The 24,579-nt window shown below is 32.0% G+C and overlaps 1 protein-coding gene across 5 annotated transcripts in view; it reads right to left on the bottom strand.

Annotated features, from left to right (window-relative positions):
• Positions 1 to 24,579, bottom strand: part of LOC105259503 (transcription factor AP-2-epsilon) — a 137,246-nt gene that overhangs the window by 7,719 nt on the left and 104,948 nt on the right. For all 5 annotated transcript variants that reach the window (XM_025409374.1, XM_025409373.1, XM_025409375.1 and 2 more), the window contains 2 exons: positions 11,336 to 11,534; positions 4,838 to 4,956 (listed from right to left, as the gene is read on the bottom strand). In XM_025409374.1, the coding sequence (XP_025265159.1) occupies positions 4,838 to 4,956; positions 11,336 to 11,534 (318 nt within the window). The remainder of the gene's footprint in view (positions 1 to 4,837; positions 4,957 to 11,335; positions 11,535 to 24,579) is intronic.

The following is a 24,579-nucleotide window of genomic DNA, read 5'->3' as shown; positions in this document are numbered from 1 at the left end:
TTAATAGAAATTTGTATTTTTATATCCTTATTACACGCTGCATATTGCATTTTTGCTACGTATTTTTTAAATATACTTAAAACTGCTATGGTAATAGACTTCAAGATTCAATAAAGACTTATAAATTAAAGTTCCTGAATGATATATAGACTGCTATTGCATAGCTTGTAAAACATAGGACAGAAACATGAAACTCGTTGAGTTTATGTATTACATGTTATCGTAAAAATCTAAAAATAAATCTAAAAATAAAATATCGTAAACACACTGCCATTATTAATTTATCATTATTGAAACATCTTCTACATCATTAAAGCATGATAGTTCATCAGATATTTAAAATTAATAAACACAGATTGCATCACAAAATTCTCCTAAATTTATATAGTTATGGATACATGAATTTGATTCCTTTTGTAATAGTGATCAATCTTGTCTTCAAACTTACAGGTGAAATAATCCACATATATAAATGGAATTGAAAATTAAAATTGAAATATATATTTAAAGTTCTTTTCGAATTTTTCTCCTTGCAAACCTTCTAGACAGGAAATATGAAATTAATGAGTTGCACATTAATAAACGCAATTAATGAACTTTGTTTCCTACGTTAATTATAAGCTCCATTTGCATTCAGACACGTAAATATTTATTGAAGGATAGACGTTACGAGAATCTAATTTTATTAATGACATTAATTCGTGTCCCGAGAAAATGTATTATAAATATAATTCAAAACATACTAATTTAACTTGTTTTACAGCTAATGACTATGGATATAAATCGACAGATGTATCTCCACTTTATTTATGCGATAATAAGATAATTTTATAGGATATATGATGTCAGTATTATCAGTAACGTCAGTAGACAATGTGAATTAATTAGCTTCAACTTATACATCATGAAATATCAATCGGAATCAAATTTCATATTTAAATATCTGAAAATTTAGATGTGCCGTATCTTATTTGGAATGGAATATACAGATTTCACGGTAGATATTTTAACGTATTAAATGCTACATATATTTTTATCAAAACCATAAATCGTTACAGTTAAAAAATCGTGATTGTTTAAGAAATTAAAATTATTAATTATCATCATCGAATAATAGGTGCATGAATCGTTTTTAAGATAACAAAATAACAAAATTTATGAATACCAAAATATATACATTTCAAATTTACGAATCACACAGTCCCACGTACATTTATACTACATATTCATTATTTAATATTATTATTGAAGAAGTGAAGATTGAGGTGCAAATTTTCTAAAATTCTTAATATTTTTTTTTTCGAAAATTTAATATTTCCTTGGAAATATTTGTTGAATGTACATATGCAGATTGCAATTCAGGGAAACATAATACGCTCAGATTTTGGGCTCTCCGACTGAGAAAGGACGGTACGTGTGCTCCGCAACACAGGGGAAAGAAAAGCAAGAACCCCAGTGTTTTATAAAAGCCTTACCGACCATAAATTATAATCAACGTCCGTGCCAGCGAACTTCCAGGCGCGTCATTAGAGCACTGCTGACCGAGGTGCGTGGCATGGCGATTGTGCGCATATACGTATTTGTTGCACGCTCGTTATTAAGCGCTCTCGCGCACTTGGGATATCCCGTAGGAGTCCCTCTCGCTCTCTCTCTGATTAGCCATTCGTATCCTGTATCCGCCAACAAGATTGCACTCTGAGGTTGTTACTGTCATAACGCGGAAGAACAAAGGAGACCTTTCTAAAGGCTAATTTATACGGTTCACTTTCGATAATCATCCGGTTAAGAATCATTTGAAATGAAAATAAAGTGGTTTATGGTAGATTACACAGATGGAAAATTTTCATACAAATCAAGGAAATGCAATTGGCCAATTTATTTCATTCTTTTTGCCGGAATAAATTTAATCGAGATAATTAAAAGCTATATAAATAATTACAAACAGGATAAGTTTGAAGATGGTATTATTTTATATAATAAATTTTTATATATATAATAAATTTTATATATAAATTTATACTACAGAAATTTAATATAGAGATTTATGCCAGAGATAATATCAGATAAAAGAATACAATTTAATCGTATATACACATACACATATATAGCATAAATAAGGAAGAAATATATGCATAATAATGTGAATCTTAATATTTATTTTCGTACAATATTTAGTCAGGCAAGATATTTCATCTTATGAGACTCGGTGCCTAAACAAAAATTTATTCATCCACTTGAATGACTTGTCCGAAATTATCATCGAGCATAAACCGTGTAAATTCGCCTTAACGTGCACGCTATTCCAAAGAGATGATTTCATCACTGTGCCCTACGAGACAAGTGGGCGTCACAAGGAATGTAATTCTTCAGAGTTGCGACGAGAGGAGGGTGTAAAGATGAGCAAAGAGGTAACCTCGCATAAATTATAGCGGCAGTAAATCGGAAAGCGTTATGTTTATCCCTCGCGATAAATTGCCAAGAAAAACGCGTGATTATAGTTCGATTATCGTTAACGCCATTATTGATTATGACAGTAAAGAATTCTGCCAAAATTCGCACAACGAACAATGTTTCATACGGATATATATTAATAAGTTAAATATGTTGATCAATATTTTTTAAAATCTTTCTTCATAATATATATATCGATAATGTTTACCATACTTTTCTCAATATTTTAGAACCACAATTATTCTATTCATAACCTTTTTGCGAATATATTAAATGTACTATATAATATATGTAACATATATATATATATATATATATATATATATATATATATATTTCTGTTTCATTTAATTTCAATTCACAAAATGATACGTCGTTCTAATTCCAAACTGTTAAACGTTGATAACAATGTCAATTAATTGTTATGTAATACATACATTTTTAAGAATTGAGACATAATGTCCGATATTATGGCAGCATATTTTTTGATAAATATCGTGAGTTTCATTAACAAGCTTTAACAATTATTAATTAAAGAATAAATCATGAGAGGGTTATGACATTTTACTGTTATGAGACATTTTAGATAAATGTGATTAATAGCATATTGTTTTCTATATTAAATATAATTGGATTCAGATTTTCAAAATTAAGTAATATATTATCAAAAAGATGAGGAAATATATTAAGACTTTTTTATTACATCCGGATAATATAAATGCAAGATGGCAATAAATGAAAAGCATTACTTCTGTCATGTATTGTAATTCATTATTGAAAAAACATTATTGTGTTAATGTGGCGCGGTGATTTTTTTCATTGAAATATTTTATAGAAGTATAATAAGATTACAAGATGCATATAAAGATAAATTGTTCTTATAAATTCTGAGAAATAAACTGAAAAGCAAATTTTCTTTTGAGAAAATATAATTACTTGAGAAAACAAATTTATTTATTAACTAAATAATGTACGCAAAATGTTTTGATTCAGATAGAAATTAATTGTAAAAATAATTAATAAAAGCTTTTTAGTTTTGAAAATATAAGTAAAAGCAATAAAATATCTCTGTTCTTTTTAATCTTCAATAAAATTTAAATTACTAATTCTGGAAATTAATTATTTTAATTATTTTTTATCGAGCTATTAAATAATTACATAGCTTCTCATTTTCACATAAACTTTTGTTAAGAAAAAAAATTGCTAAATTCTCTCTCTCTTTCTCTCGAAAAGAAACATAATGCATTTTATATATTTTCTTTGATATTTTAATTAAGATTTGCAAAGCCAATTGATAAGATTGATTAAGATATTGTACTTTAGAAACACTTCGATATTATTTTAGTAAAAATATGACTGATATATTGTATCATATAAAATATAAACGAATATTGGTACCGTAAAATATAAAAAAGAATATAAATTCATTACAGAATTGGGATTCTACGGAAAGCATTTAATACATATTTTTACTTCTCATACCGGATACGCGATCATTATTGCTAATGAGAAAAACGTTCCCGAACGAAGAAAAAAGATATTACTTTTATTATCGCGAAAAAAAATTTTTTTAAATATTTGAAACATTATTTTATCGGGATATTTTATGAGATAGGTATATGTTATATCTTTAAGAAATAATAGCGTTTACGAGAATATTGTTGAATTTACAAGCAAGCTTAATATATACTATACCTTGGTCTGACAAATGTAATGTTTTTTAAATTAGAATATATAATATAAAATAATTTATATAGGTAAATATATTTTAAATATATATGTAAATTTGTGTTCTGGAAATATATTATTCTTTATGACAGGTTTTTTTTAAAGAATTTAAATTTAATTTTTCGAAGTTTGATTGGATTTCATTTTTCATATTATAAAATGAAATTTTTTCATCTTTTAAATAAATCTTTGCACAAAATATTCAGCTTATATTTTAATGTAATATTAAGATAAATTTAAGTTGACATTAATTGGAAACTTAAATATTAGTTTTTTTAAAACAGGAATTTTTTAAGACATAAGAATTCTAATTTAAAGATTTCAGACAGAACAGAAATGCTTTCATTTTTTATTATATTTCAAGAGAAACGGCAACTTGTTTATTCAATTCATATATAATGCGATGTTGAAAACTTGAAAATCAGGAATAGAAACAAGCATGTATAATGTATGTAGCAATTCCTGATCATATCTGCTTACAATTAATAACATCGTAAATCATTATATTAATATTTAATTGATATCTCAAGACTATTAAGGTTGTAACGTGCGAGCTATATCAAACTTATCAGCTCTATGTCAGCAAATGTTTCTTTTTTGTTTATAAATTCCTTAACAAGTTTGTAATCGAGTTTTCGAAATAAGAGAAAACACTCACCTTCCACTAAAGATGTTAAAAGCGTGACATTGGCGGCCTTCCTTCTGCCGGCTGGCAGATTCAAACCAATTTTTTCCAGTTTTTCCCTAAGCAGACGCCCGCCGTTTTTGGATTTCGCCCTGAAAAAAAAAACTCTTATAGCATAAAGTTTCTTCATACTTTTTTTAACATTATACAACGGGCATGATGTATGATAATCAACGATAAATTCATTGTTATATATAATAGATAGCAAAGATAATGATAAAAACGTTTTTGAATAGCTACACTGTATAAATATTTTAATTCTTATATTTATCTGTACATAATTCATTCAAAAATATTGTTATAATAAAATTCATAAAAATAGAATAATCATTCTTTATATTTTTAAACGTCTCTTACACGTACTACATTTTTAATATTATTTTATATTTCGTGCATTGATTTAATATCGTCAAATTTGGTCGAGTTAAAGCTTTTATAACTTGCCTAACATAATCACATTTTCGCGAACCAATCAACTAAATTCATTCTCCATATATTTTATATGTATTGCGTAAAATAAATAATACTCGAGCAATATCATCGTCGTTAATTTATGACGTTTAGCTAATTATTTTTCCCATCGGTCTCGTGTTATTTTTTTATTCGAATACACGCGGACACCCACGCATATTCGCGAGATCTCAGCGCGTGAGAAACGAAACTCCACCATTAATCATTTTGCCGCGATCTCTAAAAAGATGAAATTGTAGAGCAGAAAGAGACGGCAGCAACAAGAGAGAGAGAGAAAAATATGTGAATTAGCATAATCCGCGACTACGCATGTGTCATCGGCGATTGAGCAACTCGACGAGCGGAGCAACGCACACTTAAGGATGCGTACTGTTCATGTTTTGCGGAATAGGATCATGCCTCAAAGGAGCACTGTGTTCACACAGCAATCTCTATTCAGATTGTAACGCGAGGATTGATAGGATTTTTGCCGGCATCTTTACGGCCTCCTTCGTTTTATATAGGTTAATTATTAAGAAATGTAACACACCTTGTATATGATCATCTAGATGAAACATTTGATCATTGATTAAAGCATTATCTGTAATTGTGTGATTTCGTTTGGTTTAATTAGCTATATCTTTTTCGTTACTTCAAAAAATGTTTGATTAATAAAATGATATCAAGACTGAAACCGTCATCTAAAATATTACTAGTATTTAATAGTTGTATTTTGTGTAGGTAAAAAATATTTATGCGTTAAATGACTTCAGAGATAGCTTCATTAACTAAATAAATGACTCTTTCAAAGAATACAAGACCTATATATATGATATATTACAGTTATTCCTTCAATGTAACTAATATCGTAGGAAATAAATACATAGACAACTCTACAAAGTACGAACTCTCGCTGAAAGCGAAATATATTTTAGAGAAAAAAACTTTAATTTTTTATTTGCTGCTGATTCATGTATTAGATACGTCCCATGTGTTTTTTCGACCGAAGTTCATTAAGACACAATCGAAAATCGCGTTTTAATCGTCTCACGCTGCGGAGACCATCCCATGGCGATTTCGTGTTGTTAATCCGACGACCAAGCCGCGAAGTAAATTTTTTTTGTACAACATCAACGGGCAATGCGATAGTAGCAGCGAACTTCTTTCTTTAACACACCCTGTCCATCCATCATCTTGGCCTGTTATAACGGTAACGCGTATCGCCTACCTTTGTCCGGTTCGCCCGGACAATCCTTCGCTTTCGGCAATTAATACATTTTACCGCTATATTTTTAATATCGACTTCTTCGAATTTATGTTCATTATTTCCTGAAAATTATATTCTTCAAAATATATTTGGTGACATTGAGACATTTTTCATTTCTAAACATAATCGAAAAGAAAGTTAATTGTCGATTTAATCTTTATGATTAAATGCGAAATTTTCGCTTAAATTTGATTTTATCGAAAATTTTTATTTTGATACATTAATTAGATTATGTCTCTTTTTCTTCTTATTCTTATATTTTATAAATAATACAATATTATATCACAAATCTATATTACACTTATATTTATTTGCAAAACGTAATACGTTAGAATTTTTTTCTTAATAATAGAATTTATGAATTTAAATGGATTTATTTTTTTAATTTATATTATATTTATTGTATATTTTACATTGCAATCAAAATTTAAGATGAGATCTAAAATGAAATCTAATATGAGATATTAAGTTGACAGAATTTTTTGCTAAAATTATACTCTCAAATACTCTCTGCACTCTTGTTTCGACCTACAATTGCACTTTTTGCCTTCTCAGAAAACGTGATTGTCATCGATAATCATCGTTATTGATAATTAGTGAGTGTTAATAATATATGTATCGAGATGTATGGTCAATGCACGACGAAAGAATTTTGATCGAGTCCCGAATTTAAATGATCGCATGAAATAAACGTATGACCAAATCGAATTTTTGTGTTTAACGATCATTGTCGTCGTTCGTCTTCGTACGTGACGAAAGCGACGTTGCACTCATTACAGAATCTTGTCCCGAGAAGGATCCCCATTCCACTCACAATCAGATCGCATCGTCTACGTTGGGGTTTCCGCGAGACTTTGCATCCCCTCGATTCTGATAGGAATCCTGGTGCGCCGAGATTCCTTGTTCCCCCTGATTACTCGAGACGACTAGCATCGTTAATCGTCTACGGATGCCGCGCGACATTAGTAGTAAACCGAAGGACTTCCTGACACGATCAAGGCTCATTCAAATATCTTTCGTACCATTCGTTTTACGAGAGAATGAAGCGAAATTACGATTAGCAACGATTAGCGTAACCCGCGTGGGAACAGCTGATTGGAATATTGATCGTCTTGGTAATATCTTTGCTAATGATATTAAGTATTATACATTTTCAATCAAATATTTTCAGATCTTTTATAAAATATATATATATTTTTCAATATTTATAAATATTAATTGTATTAATATTTATTACTTAGGATTAGAATTTTCTGTTCAATATAGCTTTATATACATTACATAATTTATATATTTCTTCAAAATTTTATATAATGAAAGTTAAATTAAATTATATATTTTTCAACTTTTTATAAAAAATGTATAAGCTACTAAAATTGATTTTGCGATAGGCTTTTAATAAATAATTTAATAAATAAATTATTTCAGTTTTTAATAATATTATATTTGAGTAGAATTAAAATTTTTGAAAGAAAAATTGCTATTTTTTATTATTCATATTTTATTATTCTGCAAGTTTGTTTAAATATGTCATATGAGACTTAATAAATGGCAGAATTTCTTTTGTATGGACATTTAACTTGATCAGAAAAATAATATCGGCTCGATATGCGATAATAAATTAAATCGGCGGAAGAATAAGAAGGTCGTGCGTCAGAGAATGTTATACTTCTACGATTATCAGATTTAATGAGAGAATAATAAAATGCTACTATTTTTTGCCGCAAAATAAATCTATAATTTAACTATACATATAGTATTATAGCTTGTCTATTGCTTATATAATAACTGATTCACGCATAATCTCATTTGACATAAACATTCGCAAAAAAGAAAAAAATAGAATGAATTTATAACTGAAAAACAACATCTAACGTAGAAATCAATCGCTTTGACTTAGTCGACGTATTTTTTTTTTAGATTTTTAAGTGAATATCTGATCAATCTTGAAAGATGTTTGCGACAATAATTTATAGATAAGGAGATAAAAAGATAAGGAGATAAGGATATTATACTAATCGCTAATAATTGCAGATTAAAAGAATATACAATATTATAAATTGTACTAAATAAAATTCAAAGATCGTACCTCAGAGTATATTTTAGAGATAAGGATATTATGCATAGAAAATTGATAAAAAAAAATATATATATATATAATTGTATCTTTTTAAATATGATGTGCAAAAATCTTCAAATGATGCATTTGTAAATTGAAACTATTTTAATCGAAAGCCCTTTCAATCTTCCACTTCTTCCTCCTTCGTTCTTATGATTCGTACGATAAATCCAACACATATATGTGGAATAAAATAAAAATTAATAATAATAATATATAATATATAATAATAATATAAACTATATAATAATAATATATAATAATAATATAAAAATTAAATCGCAAACCGAGAGGAAACGCGCGTTACGAAATGCTCAAAGCGATAAAAAGCGACGGTGAGAAAGCAAAACGGTAGACGCGAACCGGTGCATCTGTGCGACAAAGGACAGCTCGCATATATTTGCGAGGGCAACGATACGGCGCAATCGATCTTTGAGGATCTCTCGAGGCGTATTACGATCGCGGAGGATCTTCATGAGTGGACGAGCACAGGGGAGGCCACGAGTTGCCGGGAATGAGGCTGAGCTGGTGGGAGAGACAAAAGGAGGATACCGTAGAGAAGAGAGGGAGAATCTATGGTGGCAAGTCTCGGTCCGGCGCGTGTAATTATCGGTCAGATCGCTATGCGAACGGATGAATTATAACCGTCGGTGCGAGATGCCGCGCTCGCCCGAGGCGCGCTCGTTCGCTCGCGCATCGAGAGAGGAGAGAATTGACACTCGGAGCTACGCGGGTTATTAATGTCTCATTTGCATCGGGGATAGATCGGTCCGCTTTATTAGCAGTTTATTCCGCGGCGTATATACGCGAAAGATTCGCCGCGCTTCGTCACTTGACAGCGAAACAATTCGTGGGCGATGTGTGATACATCAAAGTACGTGCATGCGTAAGATTTCTTTTTTTTTTACTCGCGCAGAAAGCGCGCGTTTTCTCTCGTAATATCAACGCATTCTGCGTTGAATGACATACAAGTGACATTTGTTTTAAAAAATTAAATTTAAAACATATTGCTAAAAGTTGGAACGCAGATACAAATTGACATTTGTTTAAATCTTATTAAATAGAGATAGGAATATGTATCGAATGCATCTGTGTTTCAAATTTTAGTAATACTTTTTATTACATTTTTTGATTTTTAAATTAATTATATCAAAAAATGTAATCAAAAATATTGCTAAAATTTGAAACACAGATGCATTTGATACATATTCCTATCTCTGATTTTAGCAATATTTTTGATTACATTTTTTGATATAATTAATTTAAAAATTAATTATATCAAAAAATGCAATAAAAAATATTGCTAAAATTTGAAACACAGATGCATTTGATACATATTCCTATCTCTATTATAAAAGTTATTATTATTTTATTAAATCTCCACTTGTGTTCTCCAACGAATCTAGAACGAAACGGATTGGATTTTCTTTCTTACCCACGTGATGTTGAATTAATTTTCTTACAAATATTCATCTAAAGGATGTAAAATAAGAGAGTGCGATGTCTTGACGGTAATTTTGCAACGTCTATTGCGAGAGAAGGTTTCACCGTGAAAAGTCGCACGTACATACGAGCGCTTGGAGAATATCTGGCCACACTTGCACAGTAATTCATCCACGCCTTTAGTGATAAAGGATTGCGCAATGAGCAGTGTTCTTCAGCCTAGGATAAAACCGCGAATCAGATAAAGAAGGGTGTTTCTCTCCCATGAGAAGCTCCTATAAATCAGGTGGCTGTCCGTGCTCGGTATAAGAAATGCGCCGGACGAGGAACACGCGGTTTTATTAATTAGTCTCGTAGATAAAGTCGTGTAACGGTGCGTATCGCGATCTTCATCCCGCTGTATCTTTTAAGCGTATTGTTCCGATCGCGCTCCATATCAATTACACCGATTATTTCGATGCGCGGCCGGAAATGTCGACTTAATGCAGCGTGTATCTCGTACCCATTTTGTTTGTTCCACGGAATCAGTAGCCGCGATACAAGTCACGGACGATATCCCACGGATTATCGCATTTTGTAAGAAATGTCATAAGAGTGTAATAATTAATAAATATAATTAATTATATAATTATATAATATAATATAATTAATTAATATAAAACCCTAATTAATATAGTACCCCATGACGGAATATTTCTAAGAAATTGCGATCGAGTCCCATTTTTATTGTATATATTTTTCTAAATCTTAACTAATAGATTTTCCTCATCGGGAATTTTCGACTGGCACCTGTTTTACAATTTTATTTTATTTTATTTTATGCTTGCGTTAATTTCGAAACAACGGGATATACTCGTATATATCGGGCGCCTTCTTAACCGATAGTCGTGCCGATTCTCACGGGATATTTAATCTTTCGCCAAATTATTCTAACGGTTTGTTTATGGACTGCTGAGAGAGCCCGAGGGGCTCTAAGTGTGTGCGCGATTAAAGACGGATGAATGAACCGCTGTCTCTCTTTCTCTTTCTCTCTCCCTTTCTCACTCTTTCTGTCGACAAAATTGTTCTCGCGGAAGAAAGACGGAAAAGGAAGGAGAGAGCTTATCGAGAAATCGATGTAATTATATATTTTATATCGACTCGCAAAATTGATTTGTGCGTTAATTATAGAGTTCATAAATTGACGCCTTACCTTCGTAACACGCCGCCGAGGAGACTCGCGTTCAAACATTCCGGTGGCGATAGCCGTCTTTGTACCTCTGCTACCGTAACTTTGTACTTGCTGGTGCTGCTTAGTAACGATAATCGTCCTGGGACCGAACAGAACACATCCGACGGTTGCGCGTTTCCGGACAACATGGCCTTCTCGCTCCTGTCCGAAGGTTTCATATCTGCAAACATGCATCAACATGTAGCAAAATGACGTAAAAGACTTGACAAGATGACTCCAAAATTTTAAAAATGTAAAATAATAAAAATTAAAATTAAAAAAATAAAAATTAAATTATAAAAATCCAAGAGAGAGATTTTTTAAATGTTAATTATAAAAAATATGCTATTTTTTTTATAGATTATATTAAATATTATTATTTTAAAGATGTCATAAAAAATAATAACATTCATAACGAGAAACAAGAAATTATCTATCGGCAGAAACAATGCGTTAATAGCATTTTACCGTTTTAATATATATATTCAATAAAATGGAAAGAAATATAAATTGTCTTTAGCCGAGGAAGATAAAAAATAAATTACTCGAAGATAAAGTTCTCTTATTGCATGTATCACTATTTGATTTATATATTAATCACAGTGATGAGTTTTATTCAATATATTGCGTGCAAATGATATAATCATGAATCACACAGTTGCCAAATATCGCAAATGAATACCATGACATTATTCTCGATGACACTTGTCGAGATATACTTTCAGTTCGCACTTGGTAATGAACCTCTCCCGTCAAATTATCGATAACCATCGTGTAACGGCGCGTCTTAATAACTCTTAATGGATCGAATGGAAAGATTATTCCGAAAGTTATCAGGTGGCCTAACGTGTCCTTACTTATCGAACGTTTAAACGAGTTTTATTAATGGATAATCCATTATATTTCCGGTAAATGAACGATATGTCGAACGATGATCGAACCGATCAATGTCGCGTAATTTCGTAAAATTTTCCACGTCAGAATCATAATAATCAGTATCAGGGCGAAGGAATGCAATAATCGAGTTAAGACTACTGTTAATCTATTCTTCCATAGGTCAAAATGAGATTCACGACTTGGCGGAACAACGAATACCGGAACCGAAGCTTCCGATCCGAAATTATATTATACAGTCCCCCCTCCCTCCCTCCCTCTCTCTCTCTCTTTCTCTCTCTCTCTCTCTCTCTCTCTCTCTCTCTTTCCGCGTGTACATGTTTGTGTGCGTAACCGTGATCAGCAATATCTTCGGCGAATATTTTAAATTCGTCCATAGCGTTCCTGTTTTAGTTCCTATGCATCGGATAGCCCCGCATTATTGCATCGTTGCCCTGGAATGCTTAATATCGTGCCTTGGGGCTCGGACAAAGCGCGTTATTACATGGCAAAGAGATTGGTCAACTTATAACTCGGAACTCTTCATCTTCGCCAGTGCACGAAGGGTGTATCTTGCTTCGAAATTTTATGTTTCGATACAAAGGAACCGCTACATGAGAGACAAAACTTGCCCATGCTGATTTTTTTCTTTCTTTCTTTGAGTCAGGAGAGAGGAAAGGAATTAATAATTCTCTATATTTTAAGAACCTCTTTGCAGAAAAATCCCATAACATACATCATCCTTAAAAGTCATAATGTGGCATATTAATATTTGAATGACACAATGAAGAAAAAGATGACGATCCCGTTATGAGCGAAGAAATTCATTGCAGATTTGATTGTCTTAACATCAGCTGACCGTTGCTGCGTTTCGTTTGATTTATCTCCCGGGACACTGATTAGATGCATCATCATCGTCCCGTTAATGTCAGCGTGTTATGACAGATACATGGGATGGCTCTATAAATTTAACCGATAGGTATCTCATGGCACTTTTGCGCCGACGTAGCATTCCTGCTCTACCGCTCTCGCGACGTGATCGCCTTCGTTTTATGCTCGTTGAACGATTGTGCGACGGTGCCGTTGTGTAAGCTGTGGCACGTATCGTTCGGATACAGACAGAGATCCCGCTTGACATTCAAGTGTGGCAAAAATGGTCGCTGTTGTCGTCATCGCAAACGAGCAGAGAAAGAAAGTAAACAAGCTGTCCATATTATCTATGACTGCCGGTATCGATTCGATTCCGATGTCTAAATCAATACAGCGAGTCAAACGGATAATAAATTTCCGTGCCCATCAAATGGGATCGACTCTTGTCGTGCTCGACGCGCTTGTAAATTATAATGTTCGAGAGGAAGCAGCGATAGAGAGGAACGGTCCTATGTAACGGTTCTGCTTGCTGGAAGCAGCGTTAGTCGAACAATTTGGTAACATCAAAATGATGTCGGATGAGATAGAAAGAAAGAAAGAGAGAGAGAGAGAGAGAAGCAAAAGAAAGAAAAGGAAAAACGATAGGTGAATACACAATTTTTATTACTCAAGCATGCGACATCTTTTCGTTTTTTCTTCGAATCTGACATCAATGAACATTAAATATAAGTTTTACATATCATCTTCTTTTTTTCCCTTAAATTATATCTTCTTTTTTTCCCTTAATGTATATTTTGATACTTTGACAGGATCTTAAATAACGTCTATTCAACTTCGTTGAATTCTTATATATGAAGATATGTATATTATTATTCCTTATTAATTTTTATTTTTTATCAATTTTTTATTTCTTTTTATTGATTTTTTAAATTTATCTATAAAATTGTATAAATAATTCCACAATAATAATTTTGAAGATTAAAACGATTATGTCTGTATATTTTTCCGAATGATAAAATTATATAAAATAATCTACTGAAATTTACTAGCGTTAAACTAGAATTAAAGTCTTATTTTGATCGAAATCTCTTAGTCCGCTGTAAAGAGGATTTTTTGAAAGACAACAACGTGCTTTAGTTCCTTATGTATAGCAGCACGTATTCGTCGTTACATCATTTAGAGACGCATAAGTACTGCGAGCATTTCTAACTGTCTCTGATGTTACTATCTTGAACACTTATCTCGGATTCTAGTAACGGTTTACGAACGTATATTAATTTATTTAATGGGAATAGCTGGAGCGCTTCGCTTATTTTATCTGTGAGATCTACACGAATGGACCAGAACGTATAATTATTGTAAATATTTCGCTGTGTGAATTGTGAAACCGTCTCATCGACGGATTGCCACCGTCGGTCTCTCTATCATGAATTAATTAATCATTTATCACTCTACCTGGTAATTCGATGATCATGGCAAAAATAAATAGACTCACAAGATTTTATTCCACATTTCAGACCGTCATTAGTTTGAATTTACATAAAATATATACGCTTTCATTTAAAATAGAATTTCTCTATATCATATATACCGATAAATTCAATCTTCTCAGCATTAAATGAACGGACGCAACACAGACATATGTCTCTCGCATCCAAGATTTCAAGGAAACTGAAAAATTAATGATTACAAATAAATGATAATCTAGAATTTTATTTGAATTGCATCTTCAAAGATTATCTGAATCATCACAGTAATAATCATGATATGTTGCTCGAGACATGCTTCTCTTCTGGAGCGACATATGATACAAATCTAAATATTTTTTTCACAAAATTACTGTTGTTATAACTAACGATGTTATAATTTAGATAACGTAGTTACTAAGTTTTTAATAATTTAATAGATAATCAATGAAGAGGTGCAAATTGAAAAATATTGGCCTAAAAACGCGAAATGATTTTGTAGATTAAATTGCAGACCGATAATTTAATATAACAAGATCTTTAATAATATTCATGCAATGGATAGTTTATAAACTTCGTTCGCAACCAGTTATCATCTGCGAATTCTTTCGATTGCGTAGAAGTCTGAATCATGCGTGACCATGACACAAGAAGCATTTTACCTTCGTGCGTCTTCGTGTTCTTATGTATCTATTCCAAGAAATGTCTCCGAAGAGAAATCTGCAAGATCTGTTTATTTAGATATATAAATTTTTCTTTTATTTTTAATTATTTATAATAAATTTTAAAAAATTTAATATATTTAAATAAAATAAAACTTATAATAAAATATTTAAAAAAATGACACGAATAAAAATTATAACGCTAGATATATCTTTCATTTATTTTAGAATATTGCGATCAATTTGCATAACCGACGTTTTTATTTATTTTTAATTTACTTTTATTTATTTATTTATTTATAAAAATATTGGTTTTTGCGATTTGCAATCGCATATCGAGAAATGCCCTATAACATTTATTGACGTGTGATTTGCCAAAGCTATCATCCGTGAATCGTGGGTGCTTAATTAATTTCTGCTTCGAAGTTAATAGCACGAAAAAGTGATAAATCGATGCAGCCGCATAAATCAACAGTTCTCTTCGCCATCGACTGCTGAGTAACAGACCGTCAAGTAGTTTGCCATAAAAGGCAAAGCTGTGTACTAGACCGATGTTGAGAACAGCATGGCAATTACAACCGTCGCTAAAGCGCAATAATATTGTCGAGAGTCAAAGGTGATGACAATAAGCGGTTGCTTAGCCATCAACAGCAGTTCTGCTCGTTCTTTCTATTTTATAACCCGCGTACAAGCGACAGAGATCTTGTTAAACAAGATAAATACGATGAAATCGCGCAGATGAAATCAGTGCAGAAAGGATGAAAGACCCGTCAGCGCGATAAATACGTCTATTTGTATGATTTAACTCGGAATTATTAGCTAATCAATGTTTGTTCGTTGAAGCAAGGATGAATGAGATGTCAAGATGCCACGTATTACGACAGTAATACACGTGACTCTTTGTTATTGAAGAATTCAATTAAAAATTCATCGCAAACATCTTTTTGTTAAAATCTCAATTGTTGAAACGAAAATCCGAAAATAAGTTTCGATTTAAAATCCACAAAAATATCCGCTAAAACCGACGCACAATTATGATAATAAAAGAATCATCTGTAAAGAGACGGAAAAAAATGCTTGTACCAATACATCGACGGTTCAAAGATGCGATACTCTCGAGATTAGATTCGCTGCTTGTTCGCAAAGCTCTCGGTGCGATCAAAGAAGGATCTCAGAAGGATCTCGGCGGTTAAGTAACGCGAACTTACATACAGACCGCACCGCGTTGCACAACGCGCCGGCCGGTTTTGATCGCAGGTATTCTCTGTCATAGAGCCCCGTTTCATAGAATGTTTAACGAGATAGATCATAAACAACAATGGTTCGAGGCGGAGATTCGCTCGCTCAGAGGCCGACTGTTCTCCGTTCACCGTCTACCATTCAGCTGACCGAGCGACCGCCATCGATTGCCTTTTCTTTCTCTCTCTCTTATCTCGCCTCGGGATTTCTTTTGCATTACAAGGAGTCGTAACAACTGCGTCCGCGACGGCTGAGGAAGAAATTAATCGTTCTTGTAGACATTCGCGCACAGAAAAGTACACGAGGAAATGTAGCAACGGCCACACAAATGCGAAGCTAAAAGCGAGTGTACGTGCGTTTATTATAAGCTCCGTCTCTTATAAATCGCTGACGTTTTTTTTTTCTCTTTATACCTCGTAGAGTTTGTCAGCTTCATGGAAGAGTAACAAGGAAACGGTGCTGCTTCTTTGCGATTACGACGAACTTCGTAGTGGCCTAGGTATTTGCATTTAATCGCATTGTGCTTCCTGATGATTTGACCGCGGCTGCTCTGATGAGTTGTTATTCCTAAGAAAAGTCCGATGAGAGAGACACTTATATATGACGGTCGTTCACGGTGATAATGTTCTATCCTTAGCTAATAGTGATTGCCGGTCGGGCCGGTGTAATTTTCATTCCAACGGAAACGATTGAACGGAGACTACGGTGGTCTGAACGCCGTCAATGAAGCAGCTGCGACGGTATCACGCGTGGACACGCATGTGTAATTATCTCGGAAATCGGCAATCGTGTGAATCAAATGAACACGCAGTAATATGCAAATATTCGCCGATATTACGCATCAAACAGCGAAATCGCGGATACGATGTGTCATTAAAATATTGCGTCTGCGAGCCGCGATTACAGGCTATGGCTAAAACACACGTTGTATTATTGTTATTGATAATATAGTGTAGATAATGACTTATTTGTAACTTACAAAGTTACTTAATATAACGAAAAAAAAAAAAAAAAATATATATATATATATATATATATATATATATATTATATATTTTATTTTATTCTTTTATGTGTGTGTTTTATTTTCCTTTTATACATAATTTTTATTTCAAATCGAAAAAAACTTGTTTCTTAATTCTTATCAACATTTATATAATTTGTATATATAATAATGAATAATAATACGGTAAAATTACGCATATGCAGTATATGAATATTTGGGACTTCAATTGATACATTTAAAATGGTGATAAATATTGGGTGCTTAATATAGCACTTTAATTGAATCTGCTAAGATAACTAGATAATAATGTAATGATATGTTCCAGTTAAGGCAAAATAGCTATGCTCCAATTTGACCGGTAATCATCGATGAATGGGCGGAAGTGCGGGATCGAAGTCCTTATTATGAAATTGTAGATTCGAAAAAAGAGAAAGAAGAGAAAAGCTTGAACACACATCATCCTGTCACTTTCTCGCATTTCCTAAGTTTATTCTCGTCTTTTAAAGTGTCTTTTAAACATTTCATTTATATATTTTATTACACTATGTCGATTGTTAAAATAATGAACTTTCTATTATAACAGCAAAATAATAGTGAATAACATTTAAAAAGTAAATATCCATACATATAGAATTTAAAAGAAAAATAATAATGCTGTTACGAATAATATGATGTTGATTTGTATGTTAAGAAATACAAAACATTTTTTTTCTATTTTTATCATGTTTGGAAAATAAAATTTTGAAATATAAATTTTAGGAATATTAATTTGCACATAATCAAAAGTCAAGAGAGTAAATTATATTAACATTAGTAAAGAGAGAGAAAACAAATCTTATAGCCTATTAAACATTTTTAGACATAACATATGTGTGTTCAATGGCCTTGATCGAATGTGAGCTGATATATAATTTCCGGTGATTAGCATCGCATTAGAAAGCTATTTAAATCAAATTAATAATATATAAAGGGGGAGAGAGAGAGAGAGAGAATAATAATCGTTTATACATAATAAAAATATACATATTTCTTCATGAAATAACAATGTAATTGTATGATTGTAATAAATTAATTAAATATAAATAATAGAGGAAATATAAAACAAAATATAAAACATTCTCTTTAAAAATTTGTAATTTAGATAGAGAAATATTGATCGAAAGAGTATTTATAATGAAGAAACTAAATAGGTACTTGATATATATTTTTCCTCCAAATTAAATAGAATATGACAGATATATGTCAAATGGAAAATAAATGGTCGAAATCATATATCTTTGTGCAATCAATACATCCATTCAATGATTGAGCAATGACACAGCTTGAAATGTTCATTTAGATGTACAGATAGCACAAATTGATATATATTCATGACTTGCAGATTGGACGCATTAAAATTAGCGCATGTTACGTACAATATCAATGTTTGTTAATATTATATAAAAATGTAATTATATATAAAAATGTAATTATATATATTAATTGCCTATTTTCCATTTTCCATTTATTCAATATAAACTCTGTATTAGTGAATTCCTTATTTAAAAATAATCAAAAGTTTAATGCAAAAATTTACATATTTAATTAAAAATAATAATTTAAATATGAATTAAACCATCTAAATATTAATTATAAATTCTAGCATAGATACATTTATTATTTTATTTCATGTACATATACTGTTTTTTTGTATTCGATCCTATTATCTGGATTTTAAAATTCTATCAAGATTCCTATGATTATTAAACTTGTAGTATTTTTATTAAATGTGGAACTATATTAAAAGCAAAGTGATAAGGAATAGAAATAGAGAAGAATACTAGATTAAAATCATATCTGAATATTAGACTAGGAATAAGAAGCAGAACGAAAGGAAGCAAACAAATCGATGCTTAAAAAGCGTAAATAGATAAGCCAAAAACAAATAAGCATGTCAAGTCGTTGATCCACCCACACATCACAAGTTAAAAAAGAAACTCTCATCCCGATGCTGATATTTGTCGATTCACTATTATCCATAGCCGTAGGCTGTTTAGAGAAATCATTTGTGCGATACAACGCGTCGTGTCCGTAATTTTAATGAGAGGCATACTCTTCGCGCGTACCTACATATGATTTATGGCGCGATTATATAATGCAATTATTATGAAGGAATATGTACATATATATCAATATATCGGTATAAAATTAATATAACCGTGGTACTTACGAAGTACCGACAAATGATTATTGCACGCACTCATGTGGATTTTGCAAATTGATGTACTCATCGATCTTACAGTCTTATTGAAGATCGCATCCGTGTCAAAGCTGAACCAGCAATCTTTCATTATTTCTATAAGAATTTTCTTCAATAATTCTTCCTAACCAATGTATAATAATGCGATTTATTGTTCTATTTCGATTTTTTAAATAAGCTGCAGAAAATATATAAAGATAACGGATGCTAAATTAATTTAAAAATATTTCTCAATTCAATTATAATAACATTTACATTAGGGATCAGATGGTTAATCCCTAATGTAGTATCAACAGACGATTTTTGCATGTACTCATATCGATTTTGCAAATTGATATAATTATCGATCTTGCAGATCTAGTCTTATTGAAGATCACATCCGCGTCAAAGCTAACCCAGCAATCTTTCATTATTTCTATAAGAATTTTCTTGAATAATTCTTAACCAATATATAATAATGCACGATTTAATGTTCTATTTTGATTTTTTAAATAAGCTGCAGAAAATATTTAAAGATAACGGATGCTAAATTAATTTAAAAATATTTCTCAATTCAACTATAATAACATTAGGAATCAGACAGAGAGAAAGAGATGGCTGATAGCATATAAAATCTCATAAAAATGAATAATTTCCTAATTCTCAATTAATTATTTCATAATTCTTATATTCAATATTTTCTTAGAAAAATTAATTAGTAAAATGATTAACGAATAAAAATTTTAAGCGATGTGATAAAAATTTAAAATCAGAAAAGCAATTAACAAATATATCTTATTTTTTTAGACAATTTTTTGCAATCTATATTTCTGTAATTAATTTTTTAATCCGGAAACTATTAATTGACAAGATATATTTGAAAAATTACAAAATTACAGGTCACGTACTTATATTGTATTTTTTTATAATACATAATGCGCGTACGAAATTTATGTTGCAGCAAAAATTAAATCTGTTTTTAGGGGAATTCTTCTGATTACTCGACACACACATTTTCTCGCATCGTTTAACGTTTCGCACGATAAAGCGAAAGTTCGAAGAACTTTATTGAACAAAGCTCGAAGACGGCACGCGCGTCAACATACGAAACAATTACTGCCACGCTATACGTGACTGCCACTATACAAAATATCTCCATCTGCGAATAGCCTTGAGCGCGAAGCCGGGGCTTACACGTGCGTCCTGGACACGCACAATTTCCTGGGCAATCAACCGGGCCGGAAACTTAACCAATCGACGCGTAGCAACGACTTCGCTTACTTCTCGACCTTGATTGGTTAGCTGGTGTGTAACTGGGGTGTGACTTTTCGACCCTAAAGGGACTCTTTGCCGGAGAGAGCTTCCGGGGGATCCACCTGGGCCCCCGGGGCAACTACGAGCGTGGTGATCGTTAATTTCATTAGGGGTTGATTTTAGGAGTTTAGCTGCCTTATACAAAGATGGTGGCCGCCCTCCATTCGTTGCGCAGGATGGTCCCGTTCGCGAACAATACAAGAAGTACACCTCGAAAACCTCTTTCGATAATCGAAGCCTGGAATCAATCAGCGCATTTTCTCCTGACGGTTGTTGATTGAAGAGATTTGAACTGAACCCCATTTCATGAGTTTATATTTAATAGAAAAATTTCTCTAGTAAATAAAAAGGAAACGAAGACTGTTATCTGATTGTTATCAATGTTAATCTTTCATAGAATCTTCCATCGTAGATAGAATGAGTGAGTTTAGTAATGGGAATGAAGAATCGGTGACTAATGCATTCACCGGCTCGAGAAAGAGTAAAGTAGATATTGAGAGAACATATAATTGAAAAAGAATGATTAAAACCGCACGAGTATGTCGTTGATTGACCTACTTTGAATGATTAATTACTTCTAATATTTATGATTACGATTTTATGCTAGAGAAATGGTAGATTAATCTGTACATACGTTTGCGCTATGAAATATGTTTTACTTTAAGGATACTACTACTTTACTTTAAAGATATTTAATAGATTAGCAAAGTACAGATTCGTATCTTTGTTTAAATATGTATTCATACATTGCAAACATTTAAAATACAAATAATTGAAATATAAATGTTTCTTTAAAACGGCTTAAAATTATTAGTCTTGACTTTTTCTTTAGAGCTGTAAATGCCATGTGTACAATTTTTTTCTTGAAAACGAATATCAATTTTCGAATTGATTTTTCTACATGTTTGTTCTATATATTATACTTTTTCGATAGGTTGTTTAATATTACAAGTTGCAAATATTATTATATATGCACACATTATATATAGTATATTTTTCATAAAGTTCTTTAAATAATTAGGATACAATAATTAGAAAACATTACATTTTTCGAAAAAAATCATTGCGAATTTCTAACAAAATTTATTCTTTTGGTTACATCAGAATAAAAAAAGATGACGAATTATTAATGAAGAAATATCTATACGTATTTTTAGAAAATTCAAAGTTATTGAATCAAAAATAAAAATATAATTAAAAAGATCTGAAATATTTATTATTATAATAATGTATCATATATAATAAAATACTGTTGTAATGTTATAATGTGTACTGTTTACTATTGTATTTAATATTATAAATATATATTAAATACAATTGTTCTAATACCACTGCTGAAAAATTACAATATAGCGTATATTGACAGATATTACTTGATTAAGATGGAAAAAGAATGTACAGTTTCTTTTATCAAGATTTGTCAATTTTGCTTCGCGCGGGCGATTAAAGATCTTTTGACTGCTAATTTAAAAGTAGTCAGCAATCAAAATTTCGTAGTGCGTATCTCGCTAGTAGAAAGAATCCGTTCGTCCTCGATACATCGTAAACTTAAACTGGATCGCGATCGTCGTCGAGTGACAGAGCCAAGGTAAGCCGCGATAATTGTATAACCGGCTTCCGAGAAGCAGAACGCGTTTAGCTATACGATATATATCGCCATAGTTACTGTCACCGATATGTGACAGAAGCAAGTGTAGTGAGTTTTATATCTCTTTTCGTCTATTAAAAAAATTATCGCACGGATCATTTTTTTTAGACAAATCCAACTCTCGAAGATATCTCAATCGAGAGAATCAACGCAAGGACCAACATCATAAACTATAATTTCTCATTTCTCTCCACTTGCATAAATCGGGATTAAATCAAAATGTCACTCGAACGAGGTATTTAATGAGCAGAAATGTCTAAATAATATCGTACGCGTATTGAAAGTGATGTTGCGCATATTTCATGCCAGTTTCGTAAAATAAAAAAGAGCACGAGACGGGGAGACAAAGAGGAAGGCGCGAAGCCGAGAGAGCGAGAGGAGAAAGAAGCGAGAGAATAGAAAACTAAGGCCAAATAAGCTGTCGACAGGACGAGTAACGAGGCATATAATAACCCTCGGTGACATTCGAACAAACAGCCATCTGTAGGGTAATACCCCTGCGGTGAGAAACGCCCCGAAAACTACTCCCCGCCAAGAAATTACAATGACAATGAGCGAAATCCGATCCGCCCGCGGGCACGCACTGTATTTTTTTTTTCTCTTTTTCCTTCACACCTCCTCTACGCATGTTACGTTACGTCCTCTCTGCGATTCCATGCGACCTGGCAGGCTCTCGGCCATTGTGCGACGATCCGAAGAGGCGAAAAGAATTACATCGTGAAACACGAGGGTCCCCATAATACGTTTGTGGGCCGTGCGAGACCTCCGAAAATCCACGTTTCCCAAATGACGTCGCTACTAAATCGCTATATCGATGTATAATCAGATTCTCTCTCTGCTAAATTTGATATTAATGCAATGATCGCGCTAAATTTTCTTATAAATTTTCCTTACATTGATCAATGTAAAGCAATTATTCTTCTTTGTTGAAATAGGACTCCACAGCTGATGCTTTCTGTAACGATTGATGACGATTAAATTTAATTATTGAAAAATTGAAGCTTTAATATTCAAAATTAAATCAAATCACGCCATAAAGCACGCAATCGAGAGAAAGTGCGTAAGTTTGATATCCTCTGTCAGCTAAAATAACGAAAATTACTCCTACCATATTTGGGTAGCGGTAACGCGGTATGATTTCGTAATTAATTCACAAATCGAAAGTTACATATCTCGACTATAGATGTAATGACAAACCGAGACTTCTCCACTGGTCTTTTCGGATCAGCGATCGGATACGATCGGTCTAGTTGAGCGTGATACTTTCGCAAGAGACACTGGCCGCGATTCGATCTTGGATTGACGAGAGGTGTATCGCTCGCGAAATTGGACGTGGTACAAGTTTCCTTATAATCTGCCTCTATCGTGATTCGTAACACATCCTCCTGTTCAGCGGACCGGACCTAACTCGCTCAAAATTACGCAATCGTGCAGAATTTTACGCGCTAATCTTAATCATCTATCAAAAATTCTACTTAAACTCGAACCACTTATTTAAATATTAATTTAATATTTTTGCCTTCTCTTCTCGTTCTTGAATGTAGATCAAAGAAATTAAGAAAATTGCGTTTTTTTTTAATATAAGAGAATAAAAAATTATTTCACCATAAAATTTAATAACGAGTCTTAATATTTAGATTTGTTTAAATCTCGATTATTAATATCTTCCTTTTTCCAAGAATTTTTTTATACACAAAGTATAATTCTATCACATAGAAATTTCACAGGAGAGAAGCTGAATTAAACTTGACCAGACTTGTGTGTAAATAATTTATTGTACTGCGATTCACGCGATGCTCTTCGACAGAAAATCCACTTGTGCAGCTTTTTGCGATCTCTATCGCAGATCGGTATTGCAAGAGGAACGACTGCTCGCATAAGAATGCACCGATGCGTCCTTAAACTTATTTTCACAAATGGCTAAAAATCT

Source organism: Camponotus floridanus, unplaced genomic scaffold (assembly GCF_003227725.1).
Source record: "Camponotus floridanus strain SB8 unplaced genomic scaffold, Cflo_v7.5 scaffold26, whole genome shotgun sequence".
NCBI lineage: Eukaryota > Metazoa > Arthropoda > Insecta > Hymenoptera > Formicidae > Camponotus > Camponotus floridanus.
Note: the sequence above shows the minus strand (reverse complement) of the source record. Positions and strands in the feature narration are given on the sequence as shown.